This window comes from Cynocephalus volans, chromosome 15, assembly GCF_027409185.1.
Source record: "Cynocephalus volans isolate mCynVol1 chromosome 15, mCynVol1.pri, whole genome shotgun sequence".
In the NCBI taxonomy this organism is placed as follows: domain Eukaryota; kingdom Metazoa; phylum Chordata; class Mammalia; order Dermoptera; family Cynocephalidae; genus Cynocephalus; species Cynocephalus volans.
The window spans coordinates 22175135-22191683 of record NC_084474.1 but is presented as its reverse complement, the minus strand read 5'-3'; the positions used below and the strand labels follow the sequence as shown (position 1 = coordinate 22191683).

The following is a 16549-nucleotide window of genomic DNA, read 5'->3' as shown; positions in this document are numbered from 1 at the left end:
AGAGGAGGAAGGGAAATGAACCATTTTTGTTGTTGTTGTTGTTTTCTTCACAAGAAGGGAACTTCTCCTAGATGTCACCACAGACTTTTCCCTTGTAGTACTGGCCAGATTGCCACACACACTCTATTCCAAACTAGTCAGAGGCCAGAGCAATGTGATTACCAGGATTGGTGGCTAGACAAATCTCACGCAGAAGAATGATGTTAAGGGGTCGACTACAACAATCAGTAGAGGAACAGTGGGAAATTTCAGTGTCTGACACCTTCTCTTATGATTTCTCTACTCTCATCCATTTCACTGACCCTCTTTAATTGCGAAGCACCAAGTTTAATCTTGTCACTGCAAAAAATTTAAGTCAGCATGATGAATCCTGATTTAAGTTTTTCTAAATAAACGGATACATCTTGAGCTTCCTGATCCTTTCTTCTAGATCACTGTGATACCAAAATCTCAGGGGTAAAATTATTATACCCCCTCTTTTTCTGGCTAAAAACAAACTCTATCCCTAGGAGCTATTACAAGCCTTTCCTAACAGAGGTTCCTTCTTGGATTCTCCATGCCTGAGCAATGGAACAAACTGAAAATAAATTTTAATTCAAGAATATATTTATGCACCTGTGCCTTTTGAGTTTGGTAGTGGTCACAGAGCAAAAGTCATTGGCCATTTCCTTTCAGTTTCCTAAAATAAACCACTAAATAGTAATTTCTAAGATGTTTATTTTGAGGAAATTGGAGTGACATTACTGATTAACTACAAGTTTGAAGGACTTTCACACTAACTGAAGGTCACGGGGGTGGGGAGCACCCCTGCATACATGCTTACCGCCGTGACCTCTCAGAGGGCAGCACATTCATTTTCACAAAGAAGAATGTGAAAGCCATGATGGTTTCTGTCATATTTATATCAAGACGCTATAAAGTCATAACCCAAGCTAAGTTTTCATTTTGCATTTTCTGACTTAAACAGTGGAGCTACAGCGAGAACTTTTCTAACAAATCTCTTCATAGCAAAGCTCATGTACACTGATTTGGCGTAGGCGGGGAACTCTTGGAGAGGGGGGCTGGTCTCCTCAGAATGGTCAGTGAGGAGGAGCAGCAGAACTTAGCTCAGGCAAGCAGGCCTGGGCCCCAGTAATGAAAGAAGGTTACCAGGGAGAGTTCCAATAGTCACTCTATCTCCACTAAAGTGTATGTCAGCAAAGGGTGTCCCTGTTCATTAATACAGAAATAAACAGGTAGATTAATACAGGGAAGAACAGTTTTAGTTTATCACTGGTTAGTTCCTATTTGGATACATCCCAGAACTGTGATAAAATACACTGTGTTCTAAAGGGCTCAAAGCATTAGTTGTCAGGAATTAAACCATTATAAAAATGCAGACTAATTTTGCCATTATCATTTTGCATCAACTTGCAAGTTGGAGGGGAAGAGAAACTATCCCCAGATTTTCTAATCTCAAATACGTATCAAAATAAGTATTCTAGGTAAATGAGGATAACCCAATACTTTTAAAGGAAATGATTCGCTGACATTAAAAACACTGGCATTGAGTCAGAAAATTAAATCATTTGTGATAGACTCAGAATCTATCCACACGTTGTAGGATTTTCACCATAACCTGAAATGCTTTGGATCTGACCTAGTTCTTTGCATCTAGTTTTCATGTAGTTCATATCAGGGTTGTGCACTGAGCCGGTCTAATGCTAATGAGCACCAACTACAGGAAATATGTGATCTTTTTCATGCAAGCTGAGAGCATTAATTTAATCAATGGTTTGATTCACCATGGACTGATTCACCATTTGCTCACTCAGTCCCCTCTAAGAATCTCAAGTGAGAATTGAATCATAACCCTTTGGCAGGAAGGCAAAATTAAGACGGTGGGCCAAATATGCTACATAAACCAGTCCCATAATTTTTGTAACAAGTAATATTACATCATCACATTATTAATTAATATTGTTACATTAATAACATATATTATTATAACATATATTATTAATAATGTTATTCTAATATAGCATATATTATTAATATATAATAATTATTATTATATTGACAACATGTCAGGAACACGTGCCACCCTAGAGTTAATCTAAAGAGAGTTTAATCTAATAGAAACTTTATAGGAGAAATTTACTACAACATCAAAAAACAAGCAACACTGATATTGTGGCTTAGTTCCTCTCTAGTGTTTTAGCTGAATCTTATTTATATCTACTTTGTTCTCTGTCAAATACTTATATTTCATATTTATGTCTATTTAATTCAAACATAAGCACTGAATCCTAAACTCATAGTTGTCATCCATCAGTAATTGGTTGGGAAGGGATAAGAAAAAACCAAATTAGGGATCCACAGTTTTCAACTCCTGTGGCTAGTAAAATTCATTATTCATGGTAACAATGGGTGGCCCCACAGGAGCCCTCCACTTCTGCCCAACATTAGTATTTGTCACAGGAATGCCTGTAAGTCAAGACCCACCTTAGGTGGCAAAAATAGAAATGCAGCCTCTATACTTAGGAAGCTCAGCATAGGAGAGAAATATGAATAGGGAAGAAAAGTCATATAGGTGTTTGAGTTTCACTTTGGTATGGGACAGGTAATTTCCTAGTGGCAGTTAAGTTTTTTGAAATTTCATACATGATTTACACTTAGTCAAGTTTTACTTTCTGGTGTTTGTCAGGTTAATAGGAGCCTTTTAAGACAGGCATGGAGAGGTAGCAATTTTGTGGACGTGAATTCAGACTATTTCATGTAAAATATTAATTTTAACATTGTCTATTCCTTCCAGGAGTTTAGATACGATCGCTTTACAGAAGATGGTAAGAAGAAAACCACCTTTTTCAAAGGAGAGAAAAAGCTGAAGTTTTACCTACTGCCATTTGGATTTGGAGCCAGCAAATGTCCGGGCCGATTTTTTGCAGTTACTGAAATAAAACAATTGTTGATTGTACTTTTAACATGTTTTGATTTAGAAATAGTTGACAGTAAGCCTATAGGACTAAACTATAGCCGCTTACTGTTTGGTACTCAGTCTCCAGATTCTGATGTTTTATTTAGGTACAAGATGAAATCTTAGAGAAGTTAAAAGGAAAGAAAAGAAATCTATCAAAACTAACCTAAATGTCATAAGCACAGCTATTTGTTTTTAATTTCTGTAAATGTAATTGCTTTGTTTGTTTGTTTAAAAAGTGCCAATTTCTATTTGATCTGAGATCAGTCCATTTTGGACTCTGTCATAGACCCTATCATAAAATAAAAGAGAATGATAGCATGGAAATGGACATCAAAATCAACTTAATGATAAGCTCAAAATAGCTTATTTTACTTTCTACTATTGCAATTTTCACTTGTTATAGTAAACGTACCTTTACAGCAATACTTGGCACTGTGGGATATTTTTTAAGTAACTCAAATTCTTCTCTAATGTGAAGAACACACTGTATGTACTACTGAAAAATTGTGCTGGCAATGGACACAGTCTAACAAATTTCAAATTCTCAAATGAGAGGAAAATTAAATTTCCATGATCTACACTGGCTGAAAATGTTCCCTTCAAGTGTAATATCAATAATATCTATATTGCCAGTGTACATTTGCATTAAATGAGTTTTGCAGTAGATTAAACGCTTCAACTTCACTTCAATATTTAATCATCCATAAATGATCTTTATTACTTTGTATACTATGGCTCAATGGAACAAAATTTCTTGTATTACATAAGACCTCTCATATTCAAGTTAGATACTGATAAGGTATAATACATAAGAAAACACAAAACCTATTATATATTCAGCAATGGCCCTAGACATTAGTATTAGGTTTATGATAGGAGACAATGTTGAAATCATTACAACATCAATTGTAGCGTGTGGCTTTAGTGTAAGCTATGAGAGTTATGCTAGGGTTGCAGTTAACCCTTTCCTGAATGCTTCCACTTATATAAACAGAGAAACTATATAGCAGTATTTGTTCTTGACAGTTCACCTTTTGGACTTGGAGTTTATTTGTGTTATTTTGAATTACAACATTATATTATGCAGTATAATTTTATATGACAGACACAATGCAGCATTCTGTCAATGATTCAAAGCCTTCTTATATCACATTACCCCTTGATTGGCATATGACTTAAATCATGATGCAATATACAAAGAGACAAGGCAGGCAATAAAGCCCAGTTAATTCATGTTGCATTAATTGGAACTTTTAATATTTCAGAAATTTGCTATGGTGTTTCTAATTGATTTTTAAACTAACATTATAAAGTACTTATGATACCCAATAAGTAAATAAGATATTCTAGCATTTATCTTCTCCTTCCTGAAGTACATGCTCTGAATGTTCTTTTAGCGCAGGTCTGCTGGTGTAATTTCTGATTTTGCTTGATTGAGGATGTCTTTATTTTTGCCCTCATTCTTGAAGGATGGTTTTGCTGGATGCACAAGGCTATGTTGACAATAATTTCTTCACAGCACTTTGAAGATATCGTGTGTTCTTAATGCTGCCATCCTTGTTATTGAGAGGTTTGCCATTAGTCAATTTAATTACTCAGCAGGTAGTCTGCCTCTTCTCTCTGGCTACTTTAACATGTTCTCTTTGTCTTTGATGTTCTTAGTTTCTGTTTATCATCTTGCCTTTCATGCTGCTTCATGAGTCCTAGAATGGGTCTCTTTCATCAATGGAATATTCTTAGTCATTCTCTCTTTGAGTGTTACCTCTCTCAGACTCTGTGTTAGATCTTCTCACTCTGCACTCCATGCTGTTTGACCTTTTCTCCCCATATTTTTCTGTCTCCAACTTACATTCCAGGTAATTTCTTTAGATGTCTTTTCAGTTTCTTCTTCATGCAGTTTATCTTATCTGTTCTTTAACTCATCTATTGCATTTGTTAGTTCCATTATTTTTATTTTAACTTTCATTCTCCCTAAGATGTTCTAAATTTGTTATGTTCCACCATCAGATCCGTCAGACTACCCTCTCCCTTCTGTGGGGTCTTCAAGATTGATTTTGAATCAGGGTGCTAGCCTCCAGCCTGTCAGTCTTCATTCAGGTTTTTCCATTCCACTGAGTTTGCTAAGTTCAGTGGTTACATTTCTCAGTTTCTCTGGTCATTTTTGATAATATGCTGTTTCTTCATCATACCCTTGATATCCTCTTTCATTTCTTTAACTGTATTAAGCAAATATTTTATATTTTCTATCTAATATTTCCAAATCATTGGTATTTTGGGGGTCTGATTTTGTAGTTTGTTTATCTTGCCTTTAACTTTTGCCATCGTTTACTGAACTCATGTTCTTTGGAATTTTATCTCTGGAAAATGTTTTAGACCTGGGTTTAAAGTTCTTTCCCACAGAGAGAATTTGTGTTTGCTTTTGTCTGACTACTGATGCTACTATTAAACTCAGATCACTTTAAATTTTCAGCTTGAATATTAGAGAGGAGGGAGGGGACGCTACATAGGTATTGTGGGTTCTGTTCCTAAATAAGGTAGAATGCAATCCTATGAATAGACAGGAGAGGTTTTCTGGGTTTTTTGTTTGTTTGTTTGATTCACCCAAAGCCAAGGTTCAGACAGGCAAGTATACCTACAGTCATGCTCTGTGAAGCAAAGTTTCTTTCCAGTTCACCTACTAAATATGTTGGCTCTACAAGTTCCTGGCTTTATGCATTAGAAGTGTATACAGGAACTTAGAATAGAAAGCAAGAATAAGTAAAATGGTTGAGAAATTATTATTTAAAAGGAATGGGCAGTAGAACTAAAACAAAACAAGAGAGTCTTGTGACAGATTTAAATCCAGTAACTAAAGAGTGTTTATGAACAGAAAAAAAAATGTCACGGATTAAGAAGTTAAAAGACATGGATTCTGGCTGTCACAGAATTGGTTATTTATCATCAATGAGTCACTTTGCCTTTCAATGCTTTAGTGTCCTCATTTGCAAAATAAAAATAATATGGCCTTTTTGACATCAGGGTTCATTACAAGGATTAAACACAGTAATGTATGAACTTATTTTGAAAAGTATAATGCAGTATACAAATGCAAAGGGTAACCGAGATATTTGAACAATGCTGTGCCTTTAAAAAATTGTTCTTATATATTTGTTAAGGGGAATAACTTTTTATAGTCATTAGTTAAGTCATTATTCATTTATTCAACCAAACATTTATTGAGCACTTCCTCTATTCTTGATACGATGTGATGCACGAGATCACCCTTCCCCTTTAAGAACACAATTTATTTGAGAAAACAACACACACACACACACAACTAATTTATTATAAATGTAGTTGTAAGTAATAAGTTCATCTCTTTAAAACTATTCTAAAATTCTGATTTATCACTAGTACTAACTAACCTTCCATCAATCATTCCAAAGCAGCATTCCATAATGAGAAATCACCGTGTATAATTATACACAATAAAAACATGTACAACAGATATTGTGATAATATGATAAAAATAACCAAAACGAAATGCAATTACTGAGGCTCAACAAGTTTTTCAAAACTGTATTGTACATTGTAAAAACCCCTCTTTTAACTTTTACAGATTCACCTAAATTTCAAATTAAAGGAAATAAATAATTTATACTCAGTATACTGTTTTACACCAACAACCCACAGTAATCAAGCATTCGATTAGCAGAAATTAAAGCCCTAAAGGAATTAAGAAAAAAGCTATTTATCACTAAACAAGGCATGCTGATACGCAACCTATATGGGAACTTTTATCTGCCATGTTTTGGTTTCCCTGGCACACTTCATTATCTCATTTCCGTTTATCATTAAGTTTTGGATCACAAATCTAAGGCAAAGGAGCTTCCATACTCAAAATCTATACGGTTACTTGTGCTTATTTTATCATAAAAAATATTATGGGTAACATTTTCTGTAAGCATTTTCTAGATTAAGAGTAGAATCTTAAAATGCTTCAAAGACCAAAGCACAAAATTTATCTAGGTTTTGATCTTAGTACAAAAGAATGGCAATAATTGTGTAAACAAGAGTTACATGCCATTATAATGTGTACTTTTTTAACCTATTAAATTCACCAATATTGCAAACTATTATTTACTTGCACTGCATTATTAGGTATTCATATTCACATACTCAATTAAGGAAAAGTTAGCAAGCCAAGATTACATTCCCTGTAGCATTATTTTAAATTATAATGAGCGATCACATAAAACTCTCTTGCATTTATCTAAAGCAATTACTACTTATTCTACTTCAGTGTTAATGTAAATCAGTAGTCACTGATGTTTGAACTTTTTAGCTTAAATGTTTATTTTGGTGATAGTGCTTTCTAGAGTAAAATAAACTTAATTCATAAAAAATTCAACTGCACAATTTTAAGTGGGTGATAATTTGCCAATACTTATGTTTTAAAATATTTGGTAGAGAGAAAAGTGCTGTATGTTATAAATGTTGTCTGGAATTATTTTTTCCATATTATCTTTTGATTTTAAAATGTCATATATGTGGATTTTTGAGGAAGCAAGTTTTAAAAAGATGTTAGATAAAAATGCAAATACTTTACAAATCTAATATTTAGTGCTCTTTTATTTACAACAAAACTGCAATAAATGAACTTTTAAAGCACAGATGAGTGATTATGTCTCCTTATTTCCTTGCTCGAAACACGTTGGGTGACAGAAGATTTGATTCCAAAAAGCAAAATATTTGGAAAACAATTTTGCTGTCTGAATTCTCTAACATCCTCATCTCTCTCTACCCCCCTACATATACATATATTCTTATTTTCTGATGCTCTCCCTAAAAGTGCATAAATTGTCATATTCAAAGTACTTTTCAATATATTTTAATATAGTTATTTGTGTGGAAAAATAAAAACAGATCCAAGAAATATCACTAAGTTCTTTAATATTTATTTTAAGCAGGCTGACCTTACTAGGATACAATTCTTAAAAATCACTACTATTCTGTGGAGAGATGTATAAGAACAAGAAATGGGAGAGAGATCTCATTAGATGTGGTCTTTGTCTTCTGCAGATCTCCTCACTTTACCACAAATAATGAATAAAGTTGAGTACTATTTAGACAGTGTTCTATTTATTCATAAAATTGAAATGCAAACTGTAAATAAAGCATGTAATACAGAATGCTGCTGATGAAATGAAATGTGGCTCCTTCAGTGGCTGCACATACAGTATTTCACTGGGACACTTGGCTTTTCTAAGAAACACTCGTATGAGTTATTCATGTTTTACAGGAACTCGCCTTAGACTCTGTTAGAAGTCTATTGGTCTATTAGAAGGTGCTCCTGCTAGAAGCTATCAGAAGCTAACCTCTGTTAGAAGGTGATCCTGTCCATTTGAACTAGTCAATTCAGTATTGTTTTTTTTACCAACTAGGGTAAATTATGTCATTAAATGGAAATCTGTGAAATAATTATCTTTGCTTTCTATCTCACTCTATAAAAGCACTTATTGAGTAAATAAAATTTTGCAGAACTTTCTGGAATTAGCCATGATCATGTGAGTAATAATGTGCATTTTCTATTGAGAATAGAGCTCACTAAAAAAAATACTCAACGGTTATGCTGGATTTTTTAAAAAGTGTTTGGTATTATTTATTGTTAATTATTTAAAATATAGTTATGTTCTCAAGTCCTAAATGTCTTGGCTTTTATAAGAAGAGACATGATATATTTCAGACTACACAGAAAGTAAATGTTTGGACATAGAATCATGAAGCATTTTATTTCCCTTACAGCAATTTGTGCTTATAGGAGAAACTAGAGGAATAAAAATAATAGGAAAAGGTATTACTATCTAATGATTCATGGTTGAGTCAAATTTGAACATTTATAAATACGAAGCATGTATTAGTTGAAGATTTTTATTTGTTTGCAAGAGAACATTTACTTTATGTAACTTTTATTTCTAAAAACTAGCCATCGTAGTTAACATAAAATGTATGTCACTATTACCTGGCACAACCCAAACTTTTTAATAAATGCCTTCATTTTTTTATTTTCAAATTAGTGTTTAAATTAAATGTACCTCAATTCCATAATTCTAGGAACTAATGTGTATCTTCAAAGTTTCATACATGCCTGTGTTTTTTACTTTAAGTGTAATCGAATATTTTTTAAAGTATTTGAAATCACTTTTGAATTTTATATAAAGCTAAATCTGTACATGTAGTAGTAGTTCCTCCATGTTGTACAATTAAATACTTGTTTTTTTAAACTTTTTTTTCAAACTCATTTTAATCTACAGAAAGTTTACAAAAAATAGTTTTCATTCTTCAAGAAGGAACTATTCAGACTAAACAATGTTTACAAACCAACTGTGGAGTGGTCCTAGGACTTTGCCAGATGAAGATTAGTTAACCCTTGACCTTTGGGGGTGATAATTCACAGCAGACACGCTATGGGACAATGTACTGGAAATAACAACTCAGTAGCAGGGATCACTTGAGTACTTGTGCTACCCAGATCCTCCAGAGTCCCAATAATTGCTTTGTTTTATAAAAAAATAATTTTCTAAATTTTTCAAGAGCTTCTTTCTTCAGTAATTACAGATTTTACTTAATTTTACTCTTGAGAAATCTGCACTATAAAGAAATGTATGCCTGATACTTCTCCAAAAGGTTATTGAGACCTAGGTATTAACTGCCCCTGCTTCCTGATATGTCAGGCATTTAATGGATAGATGTTCTTTCCTCCTTCGTGGTTCTTCATATTTCTGTGGAGGCTACTTAGGAAAACTATTTCCTTCCATGAAAGCCTCAGAGGGAGGGCAGAGGCTCATCCTGACACCTGCCTTCTGATCATAGTACTGTAGAGAGAAACTGTACATAATAAGTGGAGTTGTACTTACTTCAATAAACAATTCATGATTTAATGTTTTCACGAGTTAGGTATATAATCTGAGTGTCTCTCACAATAAGATGTTTTTGTCTTCTTTTTTCAAAAAGTAGATAAGGATATTTAATAGAAAAAATCCTTGCACCAAGTTCTTCAGTAAATACCAGAGCAGGATAAGTGTATAAAATGAGATTAGGCCATGAAGCATCTTTATGTTTAAATCTAAATTCTCATCTCTAAACACCTCTATTAGTATAGCAGATTTGAGTTGCAACCATCCTCCTAATAAAAAATGAAATCTTTAAGACTGAGAAACATTTGTAAATAATGGATCCTTTAAATATCCCTGAACTTTATTCTTAAACTTATAAGGAGAAATAATAATTGCTTTATACAGCCGCTGATACCATTTTAGCATTTGATGAAGATGTTAATTTATGGTTGGTTAGCACTTTATGGCTATCATTAGGTTTTCAGTTTGGTCCACATTAGAAATCTATTTTTCTTTTTTATTTTAATCTGAGACAATTATATGAAGATATGGTTATGTTTTATCTAAAATGTATCATTCTACTATAGCATTTCAAATTATTCACAGATCATAGTTCTTATATGTCCATATATGAATTTAAAAATACAGCGATAAAATGCTTGAAACAGACCATAAATTTGCTACATATTTTATTGCATCTCTGAATCAGGTTGAGAGACAAGGGCAACTACGGTCTTTGGGAAAGAATTAACTCTTTCCCAAGCTGAGAAGGAGAATGATATCACGTTGCGCATAATTAAAACTAACTTTCCATCAAAGCATCCTGGTGACTTGTAAGATAGGCTTGTCCATCATATATGTAGCAAGGGCGGGGGTGGGGGAAAGCAGGTAACTGCAAAACCCTCTTTCCCATTAAAGTCTATCCTTCCTTGTCCACTCATTTCTCTTCCAGAGTTCTTTAATTTGTGTTTCTATATTACCTGAATTAGAGGGAGGGAACTGCAGAAGGGAAAGTCTCTCTCTCTCTCTCTCTCACTCTCTTTCTCTCTCTCTCACTCACACACACACACACACAGACACACAGACACACACACACACACACACAGACACACACACACACACAGACACACACACACACACACACACACAGACACACACACACACACACACACACACACACACACACACACACACACACACACGGTACCTGATAATTTTGCAATAGTCCAGACAAGTCTCCTGGATTGTGTTAAGAGGAGTAATATAGAAAAACTGGTAGAATTTAACCCAAATCAAATCTCAGGGAAGACAAGCAGAGTTTCGCTGCCGTGGGAGGAAGCGAGCAGCTTTTGGGGGGTTAAACCTGTGGCGCTGTCGCCAGTTTCTGGCACAGCTGCGGGGTACTCCTTACAAGGCTGACAGCGACGCATGAACCCACACGCCCGCGGGGGTGCAGGGGACAACCCGTTCCTAGTGCCACGCACGAAAGAAAGTTTGACGCAAAGCCCTGAAGTTCGCTTTTTGTCCCAAGGAACTTGGAGGTTGGACGGCAATTGCGCCCGCGAGAGGGGCCCGGAAGGCCGGTCAAGGGACCGCCCCGGGAGAGGGTGTGCTCTGCGGCTGCGGATCCCGCGTCCCTCCCGGAGCGCAGCGCGAGCAGAACAGCGCAGTGGGAGCGAGGGTTGGGGACGTCGTTGGGTTTGTCTGCAAGCCGGGCCTGGTGCACCTGCTGGAAGGCCGCCTCCTCCGTCCTCCCGCCCTCCCTGGTCCCCAGCACAGACACGTGCCCAGGCCCTGGAGCGGAACGGGCTCCCGGTCACCCCGCCTCGCCTGCAGAACCCTGATTCTAGGAAACACAGCAGGCGACGAGATGAGCAGGAGCTGTGGCCGGGCGAAAGACTCTCACCCTGACAGTTGTTTCTACTCGCAAACTGAAGTTACTGGCTGCTCGTTTTCCCTCCGGTTCCCCTCCTATCTGCTGTGCCTAGCGTTTGATTTAAAAGGCCGAGTTTAAATCAACGTGCAGTCCATCGGCTTGGCAAATTGAGGGGCATTCGAGTTATAAATGCCAATGCAGAACGCGCAGGAGACGGGCTCATTTATTTCACCCACACAACAAAAAAAATGTTAATTGATGTAAAGTGGCTTGGCACGTGGATAATTTAGTCTGGCCTGCATTTTAATTAAAAGAAATCTTATTTATGTTTCTGGTGTTTAGGTTTTGCAATTTAATTTTGCTTAGAGGCACCGTTGTGTAGTTGACCACCGCACCCCTCTCCCCCCACCGCCGCTTCACCATCTGAATCATATTTTCATGAAAGGTTTGACGAAGGCGCCTGGCCTGACCGGGATTCATGACCTCGGGCGTTCCGTGAGCCACTTTCGGGGCTCCCCGGGCTCCCTCGCTCTGCCCGGAAGAGCCGCCACAATGTGCTGCGAGCGGGCAAGTGAACTCTCATCACTATTTTTCAAAGTCTGGGAAGTGTATTATCCTTTCTTCTAGTGGTAATTAGTTACCATAGCATCTAATACGTAAATGTGCCCAGAGCACACCATTAACAGTTAAACGGAGGATTCAATTTAACACATGATTATATCTTTCATAAGTCATTACATTGGAAAAGTCAATGCCACTCATACTGGAGCCATCACAGGGTCGGGGACGGGTAGCAAGGTTCGGTTCCTGGGTCCGAGGCCAAGAGTGTGTGGAGGAGGGAATTCTGCGAGCCTCGGCCCTCCCAGGTGTCCCGTTGCTGTGAGGATGGGTGGTGGGTGAGACAGGAGGGAGAAGTTAAGCGTTAACGGAGGGCCTTGGCGGGGCTGGACAGATGCGGAGAGCGGAGAGCGCCCTGCAGACCGCGCGCACACACACGCACGCACCACGGAGGGAAAAGCAGGGGTAACTGGAGAACTCTTTGAAGAAGATCATTTGCTGGTCCTGTAGACACTCCTGCTGGTGCCAAGTGTCAAGCTGGCGATGGGACCTAAGTAGGAATTAAAAGCCAAGTGGGACTGTGGAGCGTTGCTTGACCTCATCTACCCATTCTCAGCTCCCCAAGGAACACGAGCAGCGGGATCAGACCTGGTAGGCGCTGTGGGTGCCGGAGTGGTGCCCAGATACCTTGGCACATGCCGCAGTTTTACGGGCCACGCTGTCTGCTCTGGGCCAAGAGCACTTGGGCAAGCCACACTGATGCCGATGGTGCTGTCACCCAGACCTGACGTGGGTGCTCCATGCTGGACGGACCTTTGGGGCCCAGTGGTCTGTGGGCCAGCTCTCCAGAGTAGGTCGAAATTCAGGGCTCAAACCTCAGAAGGAAAGTGGCCCCAGGGATTTGGCAGGGGAAGAACTGTCTCCCCAACCACCAGTTTTCTTCTCTAAAAGCTTCTCCTGAAGAAACTTTGGAAAGTTTGGAGTTAGGTCAGGGAAGACCCCCTAAGTAAATCACAGAAAACTCCTCTCCTATTCCTTTCAGATGTCCCTCATTTATTCTTAGAACCACAGGCTGGCCAACTTCTGGGTTTGGAAAGAAGGTTTATTTGTCTGAAATTATCAAAATGAAAATAATGATTAACCCTGATTCTTTAAATAATTGTACCAATTGCTCTGACATTTCAATTTATTCTCAAGATCGCCCATCCTCATCCCCACCCCCACACATTCCAAGTCTCTTTCAGCTCTAAGACTGGAGTGATTAAAGAGGGAGAGGAAGCTGAGCATTTCTTTTTTTCCCAGAAGTTCAAGATTTGTTATTCTGTACAATTTCTAATAATAGTTGAATAGAACAGAGGTTGCAGAGGGAGTATTTCAAGCAAGCCTTCTTAATAATGAGAAATATTAAGCAGTAAATCTTGCAGCAAATGTGTCCCCTACAATGTTAATATGCAAAGGGTGGGGGGAGGAATCTGACTGGTGGTGGCTGTGGTTAATTCCTAATCAGAATGATGGACAGCAGGGCCAGAACAATACAAACTAATGGCTGTGTTGCTGATCACTTTACCCCTTGATTAAAGACACCCAATTATGGAGCAGAACAGTGTCGTAATTATGTTTCTTAATCACATCCAGGAGGTTTAATTGCCTTAACGATGTGTTTCATTAAATGAATTTAGGTATTATAGTCGACAGTTTTCATACACAGTTGTTTTCAAATTAACATAATATTAGACATCGTCATGGAAATTGTTTTAATAATCATAATTAGACGCACCCAGGCTTTGTCTGGTAAATGCTGAGAGACGGGTCTCCTTCCGCCTGGGGGCTGCCCTGGTCTCTTCTCTCTCTCTACCCCCACTCCTAGTCTGGGAGGGCTGCAGCTTCAAGGCCCTTGCTGTTACGTTTTCTGAAAAGTTACAGGTTCTGATTAATCTTTTTTGATGGCAAGTTGAGCAGAAAATATCCTCCCACATCCCCCACTAAGTTTGATGGCATTTAGGGATATTTTTATGAGCTGAGGCTATATAGACAAAAACGCATTTAGCATACTGGGTATAGAGGAAACACTATGACTTCACCACTACCACCACCATCTCCACAACCTCCACATGGTGAAAATCACACCTTCCATATACAAGGGAAATATAAAGGTCCAAATACAAGTCTATACAGTCATTCTTCAATAGAATCAATGCCCAAACCAATCCAAACATAGTCACTAAAAATCTCATAAACAAGCAACACTGGTAAGTTCTGAAAATCTCTGTGGGCATCGTTTATGCTTATATAATTCAACCTAGTTGATTGTTTTGTCACAAAAAGGTGAAAAGCCACAATAAAATCAGTGCTCAGAGAATCCAAATCCATCTCTTTTTTCTTGGCCTTCAGGTATTTGGAGGTAGAAATTTTGATTAAAAACTGCTTAAGAAACTTTACCCTCTTTGATGGGCCCTGGCATGGTTAACAGTGTCATACAAGTGAGAAAAGAATTTTAGGGAAAGTATGGCTTTCAACATTCATGCCAGTAGCCAGGACCTGTGGACCTCTTCTGGGTCTCACCACTAAGCCTGTTCATCTCTCCTTCTAGAGCCAGGCCCAGCCATCGTCCTTTCAACAAGTAAACTAGTGAACTAGGGCTACACCTAATTGTGCATTCCTGCCAAGACTTTAATTCTACCTTTTCTGAAACTCCTTTCTTTTGTGTTACCTTTCAAGCAAAGAGTAACAGAAGAGAGGTGACTGCTCCTTCCACAAAGCACAGCATAATAAAATGTTTGATCAAAATATTTTAATAAAGATTCTTTCTGACATAGATACACATACAAATGGTCATACATAGCTGTCATAGTCTGATTGACCTATTTAATGTATATATCATTCTTTACACATCCAAAAACCCGCCAACAGATCCATCACAGCTCCCAACTCACCATCCAACCTGACAAACTGAGTTTGTATTATCTGCAAGGAGTGGAAAATAGCAGGATTTCATTTTTAGAAAAGGTTTTCTTGATTTTCATAGGATGGAAAGGCAGGCAAACAGCCATGCAAACTAAAACTGAAAGCTCACTTTGGGTAAATAGCTTCTTGCTCTTCCTTAGTTTTATTTATTTTTAATTTTTTTTTTAGAAAAATAACAAAGAATTTCACACCATAGGCAAATCAAACCAGTCTTTTAACTTAAATAATTCTCCACCGTTAAAATAACTTATATATGTACATATATATTAAAAGCAATAAAATTAGACCTTTTTGAAATGCACAGCACAGCCTGGAAAAATATTTGCTTAGCATGTTCTTGGTTATAGGATCTATTGCTGTGATGTTTTTCCCTTTTGGAATGCAAAGGAGTCCCCTTTCAAAAAAGAGATCAATTCATTCATCAATTAAGAATACACCTTTCCTGTAATTTTTGGACTGAAGCAATTTATTAAAGCTCAATTTAAATACAGGGATGATGCAACTGAAAATATCCAGGTGATCTTTCGTAAAACTAAGCAGCTCAGATACATCAATGTTTCTCTTCATACTTGTTGGCAAATAAACCTTTAAACACTTGGCACACAGTATAAGTTAATCTATAAAACAGAATTTTAGAGGCATTAAAAAAATCTGCACATAAGACCCATGACCTTAACACATGATAAATACTGTTGATGTGAAAGTGTCGTTGAAGAATAACAAATAAATAGCATGAATTGTTAATACATCATTGCAGAGTAGAAAGTAACAAGGTGCACATATATATTTTTAAATGCAATTCTTTCAGCCACAGTCAGTTTTTTATATCACTCTCGCCAAAACTTTGAGCATTTTCACAGGTTTAAAGTTCAGAGACAATAAAAAATACAAGTCTTTCATAGCAACATGTCTCTCTCTCTTTCTCTCTGGGTCCCCCAACCCCCCTTAAGTCTACATTTCAAGTTTTTCTCCTGGCTCAGAATCAAAATTTATTTTCAAGTGCCCTTTCTGATTTGTCTGAATGAATATTCCGTCCCGCATCCCACCCAACCCCGGACTCCTCCTCTCACCCTCAGCACTAACCAAATTCACAATTATTAGTAGGATTAGTATTTTGCCATCAGTACTTTCCACGCTCAATAACCGAGCACTACTTCTCAACTCATTTTTCACCTTTAAGAAAGACTCCGCTTCCTTGCGGTCTAGGCTGCCACCAAAGTTGCCACTTTTCCGAGAAAAAAAGACATCCATACTCCATCCCAGCTCCACCTCCCACCTCCCTCCCTCCCCACCCCGAAGACCGAGATTCTGGGGATG

General features: G+C 37.4%; 1 protein-coding gene across 1 annotated transcript in view; it reads left to right on the top strand.

Annotated features, from left to right (window-relative positions):
- LOC134364033 (cytochrome P450 7B1) overlaps positions 1-4229 on the top strand; it is a 191842-nt gene extending 187613 nt beyond the window's left edge. The window contains exon 6 of the mRNA XM_063079938.1: positions 2795-4229. Within this exon, the coding sequence (XP_062936008.1) occupies positions 2795-3082 (288 nt within the window). The 3' untranslated portion in view covers positions 3083-4229. The remainder of the gene's footprint in view (positions 1-2794) is intronic.
- Positions 4230-16549: the final 12320 nt, after the last annotated feature.